Source organism: Ptychodera flava, chromosome 13 (assembly GCF_041260155.1).
Source record: "Ptychodera flava strain L36383 chromosome 13, AS_Pfla_20210202, whole genome shotgun sequence".
NCBI classification, from domain to species: Eukaryota; Metazoa; Hemichordata; class Enteropneusta; family Ptychoderidae; genus Ptychodera; species Ptychodera flava.
In genome coordinates this window covers 5,445,421-5,463,456 of record NC_091940.1, presented here as the reverse complement: position 1 = coordinate 5,463,456, position 18,036 = coordinate 5,445,421, and the positions used below count along the sequence as shown (strand labels likewise).

Below are 18,036 nucleotides of genomic sequence, written 5' to 3'. Positions count from 1 at the left end.
CAAAGCCACCTATTTCAAAAAACAATCCTTTATGAAAGACAATCATGCTTACATGTCGGTTAACAAACAAGCTTTGATACTGCTTCCATAAAACTGACATACTTTGTGTTCTGAACTGATGATAAAAGAGAATATTTATAAACACATTAATCAGAAGTGACCAGATGACAATTTGATAACAGTGTGAATCCTGGAGACCCTTATGTGTCATCGTAATGCTAACTTTGCTGCTTTCAATCAGCGAACCCTTGCCTTGAACCCAACTTTTCACAACTAAAGTGAGGACAAAGATCAGAAAAACAAACAGGTTGTTGAAAATTCTGAGGGTTCATTCTTTATTCAACAACATGCTAATCTAAGCATATTTTGCTTGTATTACACACTCGCTAGCTATTACAACTTTTCATATTCCTCACCTAACGAAATTGACATCAATCAAAAGCCACTCCCTCATTTTTATATGTTTACATGAAAACACTGCTCTCAATTCATTACAATATATTTATTAATTATCATTCATTTCCCATAGCTAAATACTCATTTTGGTTCATTGTAGACTAGAGCACCCATGCAACGTCTATAGTGTTTGGTAAAGCCTGAACGATCGACGTCATAAAATGAATACTGGCAGTGAATGAATGCATTTATGACATAAAAAACTTTCTGGATCAATATTCCAACCTTGTTGGTGATATTGCATAATAAGCTAGACCCTGGGAGAGAGATGGTAACTGATTTGCATTCCGGCTGCCATATCAAACAAATTGACAAAGGAGAGCAAACCAGTACATTTTGAGAAATGATAACGAGAGACCTGTGTCTTCTTGTGTAAATATACTATGTTAGGTATTTTTAGCTAAATTGAAATTTGAAGGGAAAGTGAAAGCTGTTCACATATACCCTGACTTTCCCAACATTGGAAAACCTCCTTTCTTGCTCATTCCATGTAGTTTTTCCTCTCTCCCAATTTCCTACCTGGAAAATTTTCTATTAGCCGGACTCCTCATCATAAAAGCTTTCAACCTCTCCCCACTACAAAGACTGCTAAACTACTCTCCTTGCTACGTGATTTCCCCTCCCCATCAGAAAATCAATGTAAACAATCAAATCCTACTCCCAACCCACCCTATTGGCTTTTTCCTCTCTTGCCTGTTGATGCCCTTTTCCTGCCTGGATGACAGAATAAAGCCGGTCACAAAGGCACTTCCAAATACCTGTTTGCAGATAGCTAGATGTTGGCTGCCCCGATTTGACTCTCCTAAAATTAACCATATTGTAATGCCAACATAGATAGAACACAATACATGTCTGGATGAGATTTCTATTTTCACTAACATCACATGACATTGATATGTGACTCTCTGTGTACAGTGTATAGTCACCAGTAACATCATTATTTTCCTGACAGACCCAACCATAGATGAAGATATGATAGAGCATCAAATCAAATACCAGTAATATTTAGCCAAATTGTTTGAACACAAAATTCACATTGTGTACGTATAAATTTTTACAGCAAGTATTACTAATAGACTATACACAACTCTAACATTTTGTAATCTTTCTCTTTGTGTTCTGACTGATGTATTTGGGGCATAGTGAGCAATGGTACATGGTTGGGATAGAACTATGAAATCCTTTTTTCAACTCCACTTGCAGATACTCAGTTCAGCACGTATGCAGTGTCTGGTGTTGATAGCAAGAACACAGTCATAATCCTAGCCTCAGTGTATTGGACTTATTCCAAGCAGTACATATCAATCCATGCACACTCTCTCTTAATTCCTTCCCACTGAATTGCCTGGGTCTGCCTTGTTGCTAGCCAACACAAACATGCAAATTCATTTCACTGACGGATTAAAATAAAAGTAAGAAGAACTAGAAAGTGGAAAACAAACTAAAAATTGGATAAAAACTAAAATCGGGAAAATAAAAGACAAGTGAGAGATGAATATGCACATGAACCAATGATAAAACTAACTGCAAAAATTGACAGTATATTCAAATATCTTTGTATTTTGATTCTAAATCACTTTAAACATCATCAGCTCTCAAGCAAAAGTATTCAGAGTCTTAAAAAATGTCTGGCAGAAAAGATAGACTTGTGTTCAATATTTACCATTGGATCAAAAAAAACCAGTTGATAAGTAAAAGTTATATTTAATTACATGTTTCACAATTACTAAAGCTGACAATTAGAAAGAATGGCATGTCTAAATGACTATCGCCAAACACGCAAACGCACTGTTACACAGTTTCCAATTGCTTCCTTCCTTCCTGTTGGCGGAACTGAACACTGTAATCAACATTCTTTCAACAAAACACATCTATAAAATTAGAAAGGTAAACGTCTTGTCACTGACAGTCAACTCTACTAAAAGCACACATTACTGCTGAGACCAGTTGTTTCTTTGAATCGCTGTGGACACTTGACATCACAAACATTTCAACTCAGAAAGAATGAATATAATGACAAATGACCTAAAACAATTTCCAACATTAAAAGAAATCATCTTCCACAATATTCAAAGATCCAAATCTCTATGGTAAATAATCAGATATTTTGTTGTGCCTCTACATAGTGATAACTGCATTCAAATCAAATTCCAGTGCATTGGTGCTGTCAAATTTTGACAGTCTGTAAAGTTTATCAAACACTTACAACCAGTATATGCTCAACTTGTCATTAAATGATTTGCTTTAAAAGGAGTGGCTGTCCCATGAAATTTCTTTCGATATGACACAACATAACAGATGACAGCTTTGGTTAGCTCGAAGCAAATAGCTTGAATCTGGAGAATTTTCACACACTGAAATTCTAAATCAGAATCCATTTGGGTGAAATATCACTTTTAACATCACTTCCTAGATTTTCAAATCAACAGGTTGTCACTACCTTGGCTGTGCAAAGCTGTACTTGTAAGAACAGTCAGGCCACTTTATTTGTTTACATCTTTTATCTGATGATAATCATGGCATGGCCTTCAACCCCAATATTTGTCAATTCAGTGCCACAACATGTGATGTGCATCATTGTATTAGCAAAGTACAACTAAACCGGGATATTAGCATACATGACAAGATCATGTGATAGGTATGATGATAGCTGACATGTGATTGTATTGGTACACTGGTAACTTTAGAACACACATTATTTGTCAAGGTGTGTGCAGTTTTATGTAGACTTTGATATTTCATTTGTGTAATTTGGAAAATGACATACATGTAAATAAGAACATTATCTACTAGATCTAATTGCAATGAATTCTACGAAAAACACACCTACTCTTTTCTAGGATTTTAGAATTATTGACAGCAATGCCCTAAAAACTTGCGATAAAAAGGGACCAAATCATAGTGTGTTATGTTTTCTCCGTCATAAAATTCATTCTAAAAATCAATGATGAACTCGATAATATTGATGAGTGTTGATGAAAACCATAGCTATACTGTAATCTGAGGCTTGCAGTTTATTAATTAAAGTAGCAATTTGCTCATTGTCAAAGTTCAATAACACTGTCATTGCTGTTCTTTATATACCAATGGTGTTTCAAGGATATGTCAAACGTTCTTATGGCATATTTCAGAGTTCTGATCATTAAGTAACCAACGTTTTGGAAAATGCTGAAAATGGAGCCCCAAAGTCAGTGATTTGTCTGTGTAGTACAATTATTTTGAAAATTTCTACTCTGATCAGTACTACACCAGCACACTTTATATAAACATTTTTCTTACTTGTATGAAATGCTGTTTTAATCAATAGTGCATCATGTTTTCTCAGCAGGTAGAATGACATTACAATTTGCTGAGCTGGCAACATCAGCTTAGCTGACAATATCTAAGGAAGTGACAATATCTATTGGATTGGCAATATCGTTCTTCATATACAACTCCATTTTAGCACATTACTCTGACATGCTCTCAGAGTTGTAAAGAAAACGTGACCATATCAACATCAAGGTTAATGTCATCTGCACAGTAAGTAGTTTAAACATATTACACTTATGTAAACAATGTTTTGTTGTCTTGAACCTCACTTTGATTTTGGTGTATGCTGCCCTACAAAACTTTGGGGGGAGGAGAGTGTGCTGGGAGGGGGGAGTGGGTAGCATACACTTAAACCAAGGAGAGGTTCCAGACAAATTGTTCTAAGCTGTCATATCAGTGATTGCTTTAAAGATTACAAGGTATTTACTATGTCACTGATATCTATGAAGTGAGAAGATTACAAACTTTGGTTTGGTGCACTGTGGCAATGAAGCCAGGCATGTATTTTAGTTACCATGTAAGATAATGCCTGATGTCACATAACAATTGAATTGGAATTTCATTCACTTACCCATTTTCAAGAATAGTTCTGCACACAACCTCCATGACACCACGATTTGATGCCTTGTCTTTCCCAAATCTGGTCAGGTTCCAACTACCTATCCGTATGATTGGCAAGCCATTCTTGACTCCAGTGAACTCCTCCACAGGGTCCCTTACCATGTCAGCAGAGGGTGGGTCTGTTGATGGCTGTAACTGTAGCATTGCAAAGTCAGTCTGTGTATAGCTGCTCCTACTGTTTGTTCTGTGTAATCTACGTCTGGGCACCTCACCCACGGTGAATTCAACACGATTGTTCAGATATTCCATTTCTCCCAGGGTTATATGGTCCTGTATTTTATCCAGAGTGGCTTGGCCAATCCCTGGAATATCCCTGATTTGTTCGTATGAATTAAACGGTCCATTGGTGTTCCTGTAATGTATTATCTTCTTAGCCAGATGTTCACCAAGTTCATTTGTTCTGCTTAATTGGGCTACAGTGGCAGTGTTGATATCAGTGTGCTTTGACTGTTGGCCGTGCACATACTGTGTATGCTGTGATGCAGTGTTAATTCGACTTCCCGTCGCTGACGAGCTTCGCGAGATCCCTCCATCACTACCTCTAGGAGTTCCGTTACCATTTTTAGTGCTAGCACAAATCTCTGGTCTAATGTGAGCCAATTTGACAGCCCCGACCCCTGTCACCAGTGCCAAGTCTTCAACTTTTCGAAATCCTCCAATCTGTTGTCGGTAATCTACAATGTTGCGTGCCACGACTCGGGTAACTCCAGGCAGTGTCATCAGCTCTTCCTCTGTAGCTGTATTGATGTTCAGTTTATTGAATGTATAGGTTAGGTCTTTGGCACTGTATGTTGCACTAAGGTCACCACGTTTCCGTCCTTTCACGTGGGGGACCAGATCATAGTCACTTCGCAGACGACTCTTCTTGGGACATCGTCCACAACATGTAGTGATCATGTTATTCCCCATTATTCTGATGATATGCTGGTGTGACCTTTCTGCTTTACAACCAGATCACAATAAATATGCTGCTGAATGCTGAACACAGCTGTAAAATAAACAAAAGAATAAATAAAATGCCAGTCGAGAAATCCATTCAGTGTCCTTTGTAGAGAGTATTCTCAAATACAGATAATGTGACAAACTCATACAAATGAAATGTCATGCACATCCGGTACACCTAACTTACAGCCTAGAAACTACTGAAATAAATATCAGAAACTGTTCTTAATACATGGACAACCGCATCCGCCTGCCACATACAAACAGCCCACACAAAAGATGTGTTATCTATTAACAGATCATGGTCCAGGCATGGGTCCATGCTCAGATAATTGCTCATCGTGGTGATTCATATGACAGATAAGGAGGTCACATACAATCCATCTACCTATACATAAATGCTTCAACAATACCATTCAAACATTCCAGCAGGTATGAAATCATCGTTTCCGATGTCATCTGTTGAATATAAGCACAAAAGTTTTACTCCTGTTATTTGGGGGGCTTGAATTCTTTGCTTTCATGAACTCAACTATTATTTGACCTCTGACCTCAACACCTTGAGGTGAATGTCTAGCCGATAGGAATATTGATAAAGGTTTACTGTTCAATGTCTTGCATTGACATGCTCTTTGTATCAGAACACTTTGCTTTCACAATTGATATTCCAATGGAGGACATCACATTACGTTTCATCATCCTAGATAATGATCAAATCAGTTGCATAGTAAGAACACTTTGCTGCATTGGGAAATGAAAATGAAATCAAAAACTGTGTGATTAGTAGTCCCCTTATAAACATTGTCGATAATTAGTACACATAAAATAAGGATTACAGTGCACTATGTTGCAGGAGTTTCATCTTCACAGTATTTGAAAAAGACCAAAATGAGAGAAAGATGTCTTCTAAATACTACCAATGCAGAGCACAGGATAAATGTTGATGTAAGTATAAAAATACCTAATTTTTACTGATATAGCTGTTGTCCTTAACTGTGGATAAAAATTGAAGACAGAATTTATATGAAGTCCAATATTGTCATAGATTGACCCTATGACAAAATGAGAACTAAAAGATACCATTGGTTACCTTAATACATACAATTGTTATTACTGAATTCACACAATGCATTATGAGAGCACTATTTGGGGAAAGATTTTTGCTTTTCCTTCTAAAATTAGGGACATGATCCACATCAGGGAATATCTGGTTGGATATACTTGGTCACACAAGTAAACTTTGCCATTCTTTTTACAAGTTTTGGAAACTAGTTTGGTGGGATCATTTGACCAATTTGTAACCCATTCACCACCATGGTTTGGTCCAAACCTATTATTTTGAATTGTGACTTTGGACTTGTTCACAGGGAAACGGGGTGAAAATATTATTAAGCCTGGTGATACATGTAGATTTTCATAATTTGAACCAAAACACAAAAGTCTTTGTCTGATGCAAAAGATGATTGAAAACATTTGGCTAAGAACAGCATGCAATTCATGCAAGACTTGTGATATGTGACAATGTACGATAAATGACAAATTCTTATCATGACAATGTTACAGAATTTTTTAACTGCGGATGTTGTTTGTGCTAATTCATACTGACCAGTTCACTTCATACATTAATGTTACATGAGCTGCTAGCTATCACTGCTCTCCGATGTCTCTTGATCTTTCAATAGATTAATGAATTACCTGATACAGTTATATGTGATTGGTATGAACATCAACACCCTTGTAAAATATTACTTCATTGAAGTTTCCTATTACAAAGTATAAAGCTACTGATAAAGTGTAAAGTACGTATTCAACGCGTCCTATCAAATAATGAAAGCTTTTCACAGTAAAAATGAATATGTTGTACATATCTTCAAGGGATTTATGATAATAGAAGTGATTTGGTAATGTGAAGCTCATAGAAGAACATGTACATGTGTCAGCAGTGATATCATTTCATGAACATTTGTGAACACAGTGAAAAGAGAATAAAAGGCAGAACAAATTACCGGCTACATTTGCTCTAAATACTGTTCCAGTATTTTGAACTCACATCAACATTTGCAACTCTTATCTGCTTCAATATCAGCTAATTCAAGTGGTTCGAATCAAATCACCTGTAAAATGACAGAGAAACTACCAACAAATTTTTTAAACAATATCCTAACACTTCTTTGTTTATATATATAATATATATATATATATATATATATATATATATATATATATATATATATATATATATATATATATATATATATATATTTTTTTTTTTTTATATCATATACATATGCTTGTCAATTTAGGCTTGAAACAATAGCAACAGTTTGCATAATATTTATATGTCTTCACAGTAATCAAGGTATTGATAATGGATTTGTTTGCCACTTTGATCACCTAAAATTAACTTTGTAATAGCAATTTTTTTGTAGCGATTTGCAAACTGATGATTGGTTAGCAGAATGAACAAACAAAGCTTTTCAAAGTTAAATAGAGTTCAAGGTTGTTTGACCATTTTCAAAATGAATTGAGCCTTGAATTTGATATCAAGTCATTGACCAAGTCAGGTATATGAATTCTAACAAAGGCAGTCCATACCTACCTTTCTCTATTGATCGGATTTAAAGTGATTAACAACTGGCAGTTTATTGTGAAATTTAATACCCACTCAATGTCTGAGATGGAAATTCAATTGTATGTGTGACGAACTCTCCTACTTCAGATCAATTGTAACCTAGAAGCTGTAGTATGCTGACCTTCAAATGTCATTGGATGTGAACATTAATTGGAATTGCATTTAAACAGCAGTTTTGGATTCTTTGGGTTTAATAATAGAAAGTGGTCAATCAGATACAATCTGAAGACAACGATAATTGTATGTGCTATATCATACGATTAGAAACAGTCCATCTTTACATGTTAGCTACAGCTCATTACAGATGACAAATATCATGAATATCAATAGCCATACAGTATGCATCTTGCATGCTTTGGTCATTGTTGGACATTCAAGTCACTGGTGAGATAATCAGCCATTGGTGATTAGAAACCAATAATAGATAGCCACTGGCGATTAGAAACATGACAATAGCTTCTCTTTACTATTTCACTGAAGAGGTATTAACATTCAGTAAATTTAAGTATAGCTATATAGTACAAATAAAATGAACGATATAATTAATTAATTAAACAGACAAACAAACAAAAAATTGACTTATACGTGATTGTTATTCATTCCACCAATCTCTGCTATTCCCTCTTAAAACCTGTTGTGCCTGGTAATATGAAAAGATGGCTAGCTGACTGGTAGAGTATATTGAACAAGTAAGACATTTGAACTGCCGTGAAAAGTAACTCATGTCAAATATTACTTATTCATTACATATAGTTCAGCTTTACAATATTATATTAAATTTCTGAGTCTTAATCTTAATCTTAGTCTTGAAAATTAATAAAATTTAAAATGTTATAAATGTTGAGGTGATCTTCACATTTACAAATGATAGTCAAGCTCTGTCATATGCTTTCCCAATAAGTCTTAAATACTGCATTAATCTAATGCCATTTTATTAATTCACTTGATTTTTATAAGTCTATAAATGTGATTTGACTAATGTAGATTATTATTCTTATACACATTATGAAGGAAGCCGGCCAACTTTATCTTACCAAGTCAATGACACCATCACCTTTTTTGGAAATGTTTGTCTGGGATCTACTGACACAACAACACCATTAACTGTTATTGGGGCATTAAACTACAATGACTGAGTAACCTTTCTTCGCATTTTAATTCTCGTTCACAGGATAAGGTTTTCACACTTTCTGACACTGTAAAAGTTTTGCCGCTTCAGAGGGTAACTTCCGAAGGTTTAAATCAAAATGTCTTGCTTGTTTAATAAACTTCTAAATTTAGATTCTGATTACACACATATATTTACTTCTGGTTCACTCTGTAGAGGGGGAAGAACGCCACTGTCTATGATTCTGCCGACCGATAACAATGTGCCCGCAGACAGATACCAAGTCTCACCACGGTCCCTCGGACAGTGGTCCCACTCAGCATAAAATGCACGACCATGCTTCACATTTAACTGTCTACCGCTGCATAATGACATTATTTTCAGTGAATTCTAACCACGTTTCTCTGTAGTATGTAAACGTTGAAATTTGAATGTAAAATTACTGTAGTGTTTGTATTTTCATACCATCATAAATAATATTTCTATTTATAAAATCACGACTCTCCTGCTATAAATGTTGACGTTGTTTAGAACAGTTCACAGCTATCAGCCGTCGGTGAGCGCAAAAACAACATTTAGCGTTGATAGTTTAGACGAAGATTAGACGAATAAAAACAATATTGACTAAGGAATTTGGTTTCGATAATCGAGGTAACGAGAGACTGCGATCGAAACTCATGAGCAAACTTCTAGGTATTCGACAATCGACAAACAACTTATTTCACGATAAACATTGAGAAATGTTTTGTACTGAACGTAAAAATAACGGTAAACTTATCGAAAAATTACTGTTTGTTTGTTTATAGTATAACTGTTACCATGAGGCGACAAATCTAGGATCAGTGTGAAGTAATATTTCATACCAATGTTAGCAGCATATACTGTACTCTGTGTGTTGACTACAGTACACCGGTGTGGGTTCGTTCACGCGAACATGGTCTATCGGTACATGATCGATGTACGTGAGAATACATTGTTGTTGGAAAAATGAACATTTCAGCATTTATGAGACCTTAGATGTCGCCTTACCTTTTTAATCGTCACCTTAACATAGTCACTGGCTGTCTACCTCAGACAATGATGGCTTCTGAAACAGACTGAGTCTAAACATCGTTCAGTCATGTAACCACCGCTGTTATTATGGGAAGTTGTGTTGTTCACGTATATGTGTTGAATCAGCACCAGCCGCCAGGAAACCAGCTGGCGGTCAGGGGTTACTGCGCAGGTCACACAACAAAGTGTATTGACCTGGTCGCGCGCTAAACCAAATACTGAAAAACGTGCGTCATGCGCTACGCCCAGGCTGTTTCTTGCAATGATGTCATACTTCAGTAAAATGTTCACATCCTGTGACCCTACATTATTGAGCTCGGAGTGTATATAAATCGTCACGCCTAACTGTTTAGGGCACTGATTTTCTTCGAGCTCCACACCCACATTGCTGATTTTTGTTTATATTTACGAGATTTTAACTCTTGGTTTGTCTCTGTTACTATTCGCTCTGCAGCTCTGCGTAGCAGGACTGTGTATAAACCGGCTACAAAAGAACTGATGGTTATGAGAAATGATGATATGGCCGATGAACCGCCAGTGAAATCGAAATGAGGTTCCATAGATGACTATATAATTGAGGACTGTGTTAATCTTTAGTGCCACAAATAACTTAGAAAATTGACTGTAATTGATTAAAAACTTTGTTTTTCAGTGAAAGATTACGAAAGTCTCCTTTTCTTGCCAATGGATTAAAAAAAAATATTTCGTTGGTGATTATGTGAAGTTTCACAGCAAAAACAAATCAAATATATGCTAAATATTCAGTACAAATTTAAATGAAATCACAGTAAATCCTCAAACATTTCAATTCTTCCTTCAAGTAAAATTTTTGATCTCTAGTATAAATCGATCCTGCTTGCTGTGGATTGTCCCATTGAAATATCTTGGCTGCAGTATTGATCGGAAAATGTTTAGCGAAAGCTAGTTTTTAACCATTTTTGATCAGTGTAATATTTCAATTGTATAAAAGAATTTCAAATGACCTCAAATTTTTAAGCTCTTGAGCCATAGACATGCGTGAACAAACCAAACAGAAACATTTACCAGTGTTCAGAAAGAGGTCAGCGGAGTTTGCGCCTCACTCAGAATTAGTCATTAAGGGAAGAACAGATGTAGTTCACCTTTCACAATGCCAAATGTGATTGGATTTCACTTTGTTGACAATGAGGCAAAAACATTCCCCTTGGTGACTTCAAATGGGAGCCGTAGACTCATTCTTACAGATCTAGCCAAAGAGGGCGCTATCAGACACATCCCCTCAGCCACTTATCCAATGTACATGGAACTGTTACGAATTCTATCAATCATCTGTGTCAGTACAAATGATACACAACAAAACAGCAAGAAGCAAAGACAAGAGACAAAGTTTCAATTTCCAGTGCTGCTGTTTTATTTTCATTTCTTTATGTGACAATATCTGCAGTAGAAATTTAAGGGGCATCTTTTACACAAAGTTTGGGATGAGGGTTTACACTGTTCCTTTGACATACAGGTGACATTCAAGTCATTTTTACTCAGCACTGAAAATAATATTACCACACTTTTTTTTCTGTCATAATTAAATGAAGTATTATTTTTCCCTCTCTTCTACTGACACTGGACATTACCATTTACTTATTATCTCTGTTCTACAAGGAAATGTTAAAGTTAACATAAAAATACACGCAATACAAAAAATTCCTGTACACAACTGGAAATAAATGCAAATTAATGTTTATATAATTGGTAAAAATAAATCAGAAAAAATACTGTTTTCTTCATTTTTCATTTGATGTAATTTTTAATGTAAGGGAAGTTACCTGATGATGGTTTCTGTCTCAATTTGTTAAAAGGGAGAGACAATACGGAAGCACATGTATATACTATGAGACAGAGACTGATTGTACATTGCAGAAAATAAAGGGAAAAGTAAACCAGAATGGTGTGGCTTGATGACAAATGGGTAATCTGTACTGTTATGGTGCAAGTGTGTGGGTGGGTTGGGGAGGGGGTGCCACATCTTTACTTCAGTAAAGTCAAATGAAAGTTTTACTTTCTGTAGCGTGCATGATGTAAGCTGTGCGTGGATAATGGTTTTAATCTATTTTGAAGTGGAACATGGTTGGAAAAGGTTTGCCAATCGGTGTCACCTCTACAAACCATTCAGGAGAAAGGGTCTTCCTAGTGACAAATACTGAGACTGAACCACAGGGATGGGGTAAAACAGGATGATTACAAGCCTGGATGACAAATGCTGAAGACTGTTTTCCTCAACTTCAGCAAAAGTTGACAGTACCAGTTTTACATCACAGTACCTGTTAGTATCAGTGCATTGATTCACGTCCAAATGACACAAACCCTAACATGCTGAACTGAGGTGTCCTGACCTGAGACAGTACTGGCAGTATATCAATACTTCTACTGACAGATTATCCATGGTAGATTTTCGCATGTCTTTCACACTAAAATGTCTCACTTACAGCTTGTCTTTCTTGGATTTGCAAAGTCTTAAGAATGAAGTTTTTTACAAATTTGCTGGAAATATGTCCTCTTGCCTTGAAACTTGTAGACTTTACAAACATACTAGATTACATGGTTAGAGATCAAATTAAATTAGACATCCTTCAGCTTCAAAATGTATCCAGCTGTCTGTATAAACTATCCTCTTTTTTTCTGTGATTACTGATGCCTATTGACATAAAATGCAAATTTATAGAACAGACCAAACTACATGGCACTGCAGAACAGTGGCTCAGTTCATCAGTGAATAAGGACATAGAACTGGGGATTCCAAACATCTACTGAACAACAAATCTGTCCCTGCAGGACATCTAAACCCAACTTTAAGGCTATGAAGAGCGTCCTCAAAGCATTTTCAAAGGTTACTATCAGAATGTGCCCTACAGAAAATTATACAGTTACTAAGTAGATTGAAAGTGTAAGTGGGGTGCCAGTTACATGAAATGCTGTTTTTCTCTACAGTTACAGATTACCATGTCATGTGTATGGACAGCACTGCAATAAACACTGCATACATCTATCAATAAATACATCAATGGCAGTTATAGTGAAGGGATGGACACTGCTTCAAACATGGGCAGAGAAAATGCTTACTTTGGTTCACGTACAAAATCAAAAGTTAAAATTTAGCAACTGAATGAGAAAGAGAGATTCTGCAAATTCTTGACACTTGTGAGCGATGTCCTGGGTTTTAACCCTGAGAACTGTTTTCCTCACAAATGAATACAGTCAATAAAATCTAGTTGGAACTATCATGAGAGTGCTAAAAATCATCTGAAATTAGCAACATACTGTTTGACACTGAAAATGACAAAAAGTAAAAGATAGGAGTATGGTTGTCATATGAACTCTCATAACATTTCATTTGGTTTAGTAACTATTCTATCATCTTCAAGCTAGGATTTTTACAAAAAGTGGCAGGGTGGGGTGAGGTGGGGTATTGTGTTGCGGCCCAACAACAACTGACGGACATAGACATCCATAGAAAATCTATGACATAATCTACAAGTGTATTCTGATTTTCATTTCAAAACACATTGAAAATCACTACCATGGAGCTGCATGAAGTCATGCTTTAATGTATAATGACATTTGTTCTGTGAAAGTTGTTGATTTTACCAGTAAGAACTGTTCTCATAACTATACTGAAGTGTTGCCCATTGAAATAAGGCTATCGTAACATTTTCCCCATCTTTGGCCCAAAAGTGGTTACATTGCTGTTATTACCTGTCTATTCATTCTAGTCTACACAGGTAAAAGTCACATGGTTATGAAAAAATGTCAATAGTTTTTAAACAGATCAGTCTATGGACAATGTTGTACATATTTTCTTGATACATAATTTCATAGAAGGCACTAAGATGTGTCTTTAACCGCTGGGCAAGTTGTCAGGCTGCACCGCTATGTTGTCGGTGCCAAACTAGAAGTAGGCTTGCTGAGTTACATTACTGGAAAGCAATAATATGGTGAACCTGCTATATTAGAATGTACATAACCCTTAGATGAAAGGGTACTGCATCACAAAATGAAACTATTTTTACACAGGGACTTAGACATCATCTTAGACACTACTGGCTACAGATGAATGTGCAGGATATCTATTCACTGGGAAGGCAAGTCAGAGTTGATAAGGTAGCACAAATACTCATGAATGAACACATTTCACATCAATAAAACTGGAAAAAATATTGCCTTTGAAAAATGAAGTCTGCTACAAACATGAACAGATCACTTATGAACTAATAAAAAGAAATAATATTTTGGTATGCTATCTATAATTACAGGACGCTGTTTCTTTTTGACAAAAAAACTGAAAATATTTTAATAATTGAACAACCCTCCCTTTGGTCTTTGTTACAAGACACTCCAATCCAAAATGATACATGAAGTGAAGGTTTTTGGGAAGATTATGGTGGTATACACGTACATATGCATAGATAAAGCAACTAGTCAACATTGAGGATTTGACAGAAATAAACACAGCATAATGTTCAGAACATCAAAAGTAGCATTATATTACAATGTATTTAAATAAACTACCATCTACTGATTATTTGTGTATTTAAGAGATACAAAGAGCGTAGAATCCATGCAAACAGCTATAATCAAAGCAAATGAGATCTGAATTGAAATTGCATCACAACAATTACAATGGAAACACTGAAATCTTACTATGAACAAAGAATCCAATTTCTTACTGTGGTTTCTCTTTTTCTGTATGGTGCTAATGTTTTTGACAGTTTTGTAACAAGAATGTACCCTCCAATGTGCAAATCAATGGCTTCAATATCTTGGGCATGTTATATTGGTGTATTTTTAAAGATCACTAAAAACCAAATGAGGTGTTATACAAATTGTTGGATCATTCATTTCTATAAGGGTCAATGACAACCCCTATCACTCTGATACACATAAGCTAGAATGACCTTGACTGAGAAGCACTACTTTCCGCGAGGTCAACCAACTGCTGGCAAAGCTGATTCAGGTCTTTTTTGTTATCTGGGTACAATCTGCTCATGTTTACCACAGAAACAGGGCATTATATCTAGTTATTGACCTTCCCTTGGTATATATCTCTGGATCTTTACCATCGTGACAGAAACAGGACAGTATGTCTAGTTATTGACCTTCCTTGGGTATTTATCTCTGGATGTTTACTACTAAACAGAAACAGGACAGTATGTCTAGTTATTGACCTTCCTTGGGTATTTATCTCTGGATGTTTACTACTAAACAGAAACAGGACAGTATATCTAGTTATTGACCTTCCCTGGGTATTTATCTCTGGATGTTTACTACTAAACAGAAACAGGACAGTATATCTAGTTATTGACCTTCCCTGGGTATTTATCTCTGGATGTTTACCACTAAACAGAAACAGGACAGTATATCTAGTTATTGACCTTCCTTGGGTACATATCTCTGGATGTTTACCAGATACAATATATACTTATTGACCTTCCCTGGGTACATATCTCTGGGTGTTTGTCACAGTAACAGGACATTACATCTAGTTATTGACCTTGATAACATGTTGTGACCTCAATGACACCATCCCTGAAAACTAGTTTGCATAACAATGTTGGCATGTGCATACATGTTCACATTTTTTCTGATCCTTTCCACTATACAGGTTTTATATTGAATCAATCAAGTCCATTCATGGCACAGTTATTTGTAAGTTTAGGTGACTTTTTCAACATCGCAGTTACAGCAAAGACTTATACCTGCAATGAACAAAAGAGCATCCATGGAGGCTTTGTTGTTCTCACTTGAAATGACGAGTTGACTAAGTTCCCACTATTGAGACACAGAAAAACACAAGAAATATGATGTTACTATGGAGATTTTGGAATGCAGGAAACAAGAAAGATGAAAACTCTCTTCTTAATCAGCACCATTTATTAGAATTATAGGAATTTCCTGTGTTTGACGACAAGCAGCAAAAATGAACACATTTGACATTCCCTACATACAAACTTGTATTAGCTGCAATCAGAAAATTTTTACTCCAAAGAGAAATTTAAGTTCTTAAAGAAAAACATGATATATGCTTTTTAAAGGAAGCTGGATTATTTTAAATTTCTTTTAGAGTACAAAATATTTGCATCCTGTGTTGAGTGTTTATAGATTAAATGATTCCTACTGTATTGGATATACTGACACGTGACATTTAACTAACTTAATAGTCAGCCACTATTGCTGCTGTCTCTATCGTAACATGCTAGTGACAAAATGTAACTATGAACTACCTTTTTATCAAGCTGCTCTAGGTACATGACTCATGAAACAGGATGGCGATAGTTTTCGTAAATTCACGGCAATCTTCCCCAACAATGCTTGCAGTGAACAGCTGTTGGTCCAAGCCATTCTGCTACCACAAAAGAATATCAATCCCATGATGCAATGCACGGCACCCGAAACATAATGCTAACAGCACTTGAGAATCAAGATTTTAAGAACATTGACTTCAGGTAAATATGTTGGAAAAATCCAACAGCTAATTGGATTCTCTTGACTATTACAACTTTTCAAGAAGACAATTTTTCAAAGCACAGTGAACCAAAGTACTTACTTGTCTTTCCTCTATTTGAAATTTCAGGCAAATTAAAATTAGTCAACGGGCAAAAAATAGATAATCTTGAAAACAGAAATTTCATGCATTTTATTATGAGAATATTAAGTCTGTACAAATGTTTGTCTCGACAGCGAGTTCCTGGCAAACACCTGGCAAACACACTATCTTTGGTGTATTGGGCTATGAGCACTGCATCATGGGAAGGTCTTTTCATGAGCTGATGGGCACATGTATAACCTTGCCTGTTGCAAGGTGAATATCGATATTAGTGATAATATGGAGAACCTCAAGCGAGGTCATGAAGATTAGTTTTCACTTTTCCTCAAAATAGAGAGGTCTTCTTCTTTTCTTTGCCTTTCTTGTTGTAGTCCAATGTTCTACAGGAGACAAACAGAATGACAAGACATCATCACACTGTGAGCTTCAATCATCGTCGCTACAGGGCAAGGAGGTTGAAACTTATATTTTGTATTCCAAGATGACCTAGAATGACTTGTTAAATGGGCTGAAAATCAATCACGGTAATATCTTTGTGTAAAATTATTATTGAATATGTATTGGAAAATCTTTCACATTCACATCATGGCTGAAACTTTAACAACATTAACCCTTTTCCGGCCAGGTTCATATTTCACCATCAGGTCATATTGGTTAAAACTAGTGAAGCAAACCATGTCCTTTACGGTACATTTTAACATGAACTTGAACTTGAGGGCCCCTGAAAACACAGACACTGTAAACATGATTTTTTATGGACTAAAGATGCTATTATTTACCAAGCCAAGAGGGTGAAAATACATATGGTTTTGGCTCAATACTGCTTTTTACTGACTTGGCAGATGGGGAAGTGATACTGTCTGGCATGAAAGCAGTTAAGTTGTTCTGGCAAGCATATCAAATATTGATATTTGCAGATACAACCTTATTGCACTAACATGACAAATTTTGAACTCATGCCAGAACAAAGTGTCATGTACTTGTTAGAAGAAGTTTTTGATCTGACAAACAGTGAATGCTCTCACCCAAAATCGTTGAAAATAATGGCAAGGGTGAAAGTTCACACAAGCCTTGGAACTGTTTATGACACAGTCAAGAGTCAAGTAACTTGAGCAAGCCAACCAAAACCAAGTTACAGAAAATGATTTCAACTTGGAATATGAAAGACAAAAATTGACAAAATCATAATAAGAAAATACAATTATACCCTGTGCGGTAAAATTGAAAGTTATTTCCATCATAGATGAGCAGAAATTTTGATTTAATCTTGGTATATGTCCAATTCATTTAGTTTTGCTTTGACCATGATTTGATGTCATAAACAGAGTAAAATGATTA

General features: G+C 35.8%; 2 protein-coding genes across 4 annotated transcripts in view; both read right to left on the bottom strand.

The window, feature by feature from the left end:
* Window positions 1-10,280, bottom strand: part of LOC139147201 (endonuclease/exonuclease/phosphatase family domain-containing protein 1-like) — a 35,247-nt gene extending 24,967 nt beyond the window's left edge. For both annotated transcript variants that reach the window (XM_070718190.1, XM_070718191.1), the window contains exons 1-2: window positions 10,101-10,280; window positions 4,340-5,377 (exon numbers count right to left, since the gene is read on the bottom strand). In XM_070718190.1, coding sequence (XP_070574291.1) covers window positions 4,340-5,298 — 959 coding nt within the window. In that variant the 5' untranslated portion in view covers window positions 5,299-5,377; window positions 10,101-10,280. The remainder of the gene's footprint in view (window positions 1-4,339; window positions 5,378-10,100) is intronic.
* A 1,210-nt stretch (window positions 10,281-11,490) lies between these two features.
* Window positions 11,491-18,036, bottom strand: part of LOC139147200 (septin-7-like) — a 55,482-nt gene continuing 48,936 nt past the window's right edge. For both annotated transcript variants that reach the window (XM_070718187.1, XM_070718188.1), the window contains one exon: window positions 11,491-17,078. In XM_070718187.1, the coding sequence (XP_070574288.1) occupies window positions 17,024-17,078 (55 nt within the window). In that variant the 3' untranslated portion in view covers window positions 11,491-17,023. The remainder of the gene's footprint in view (window positions 17,079-18,036) is intronic.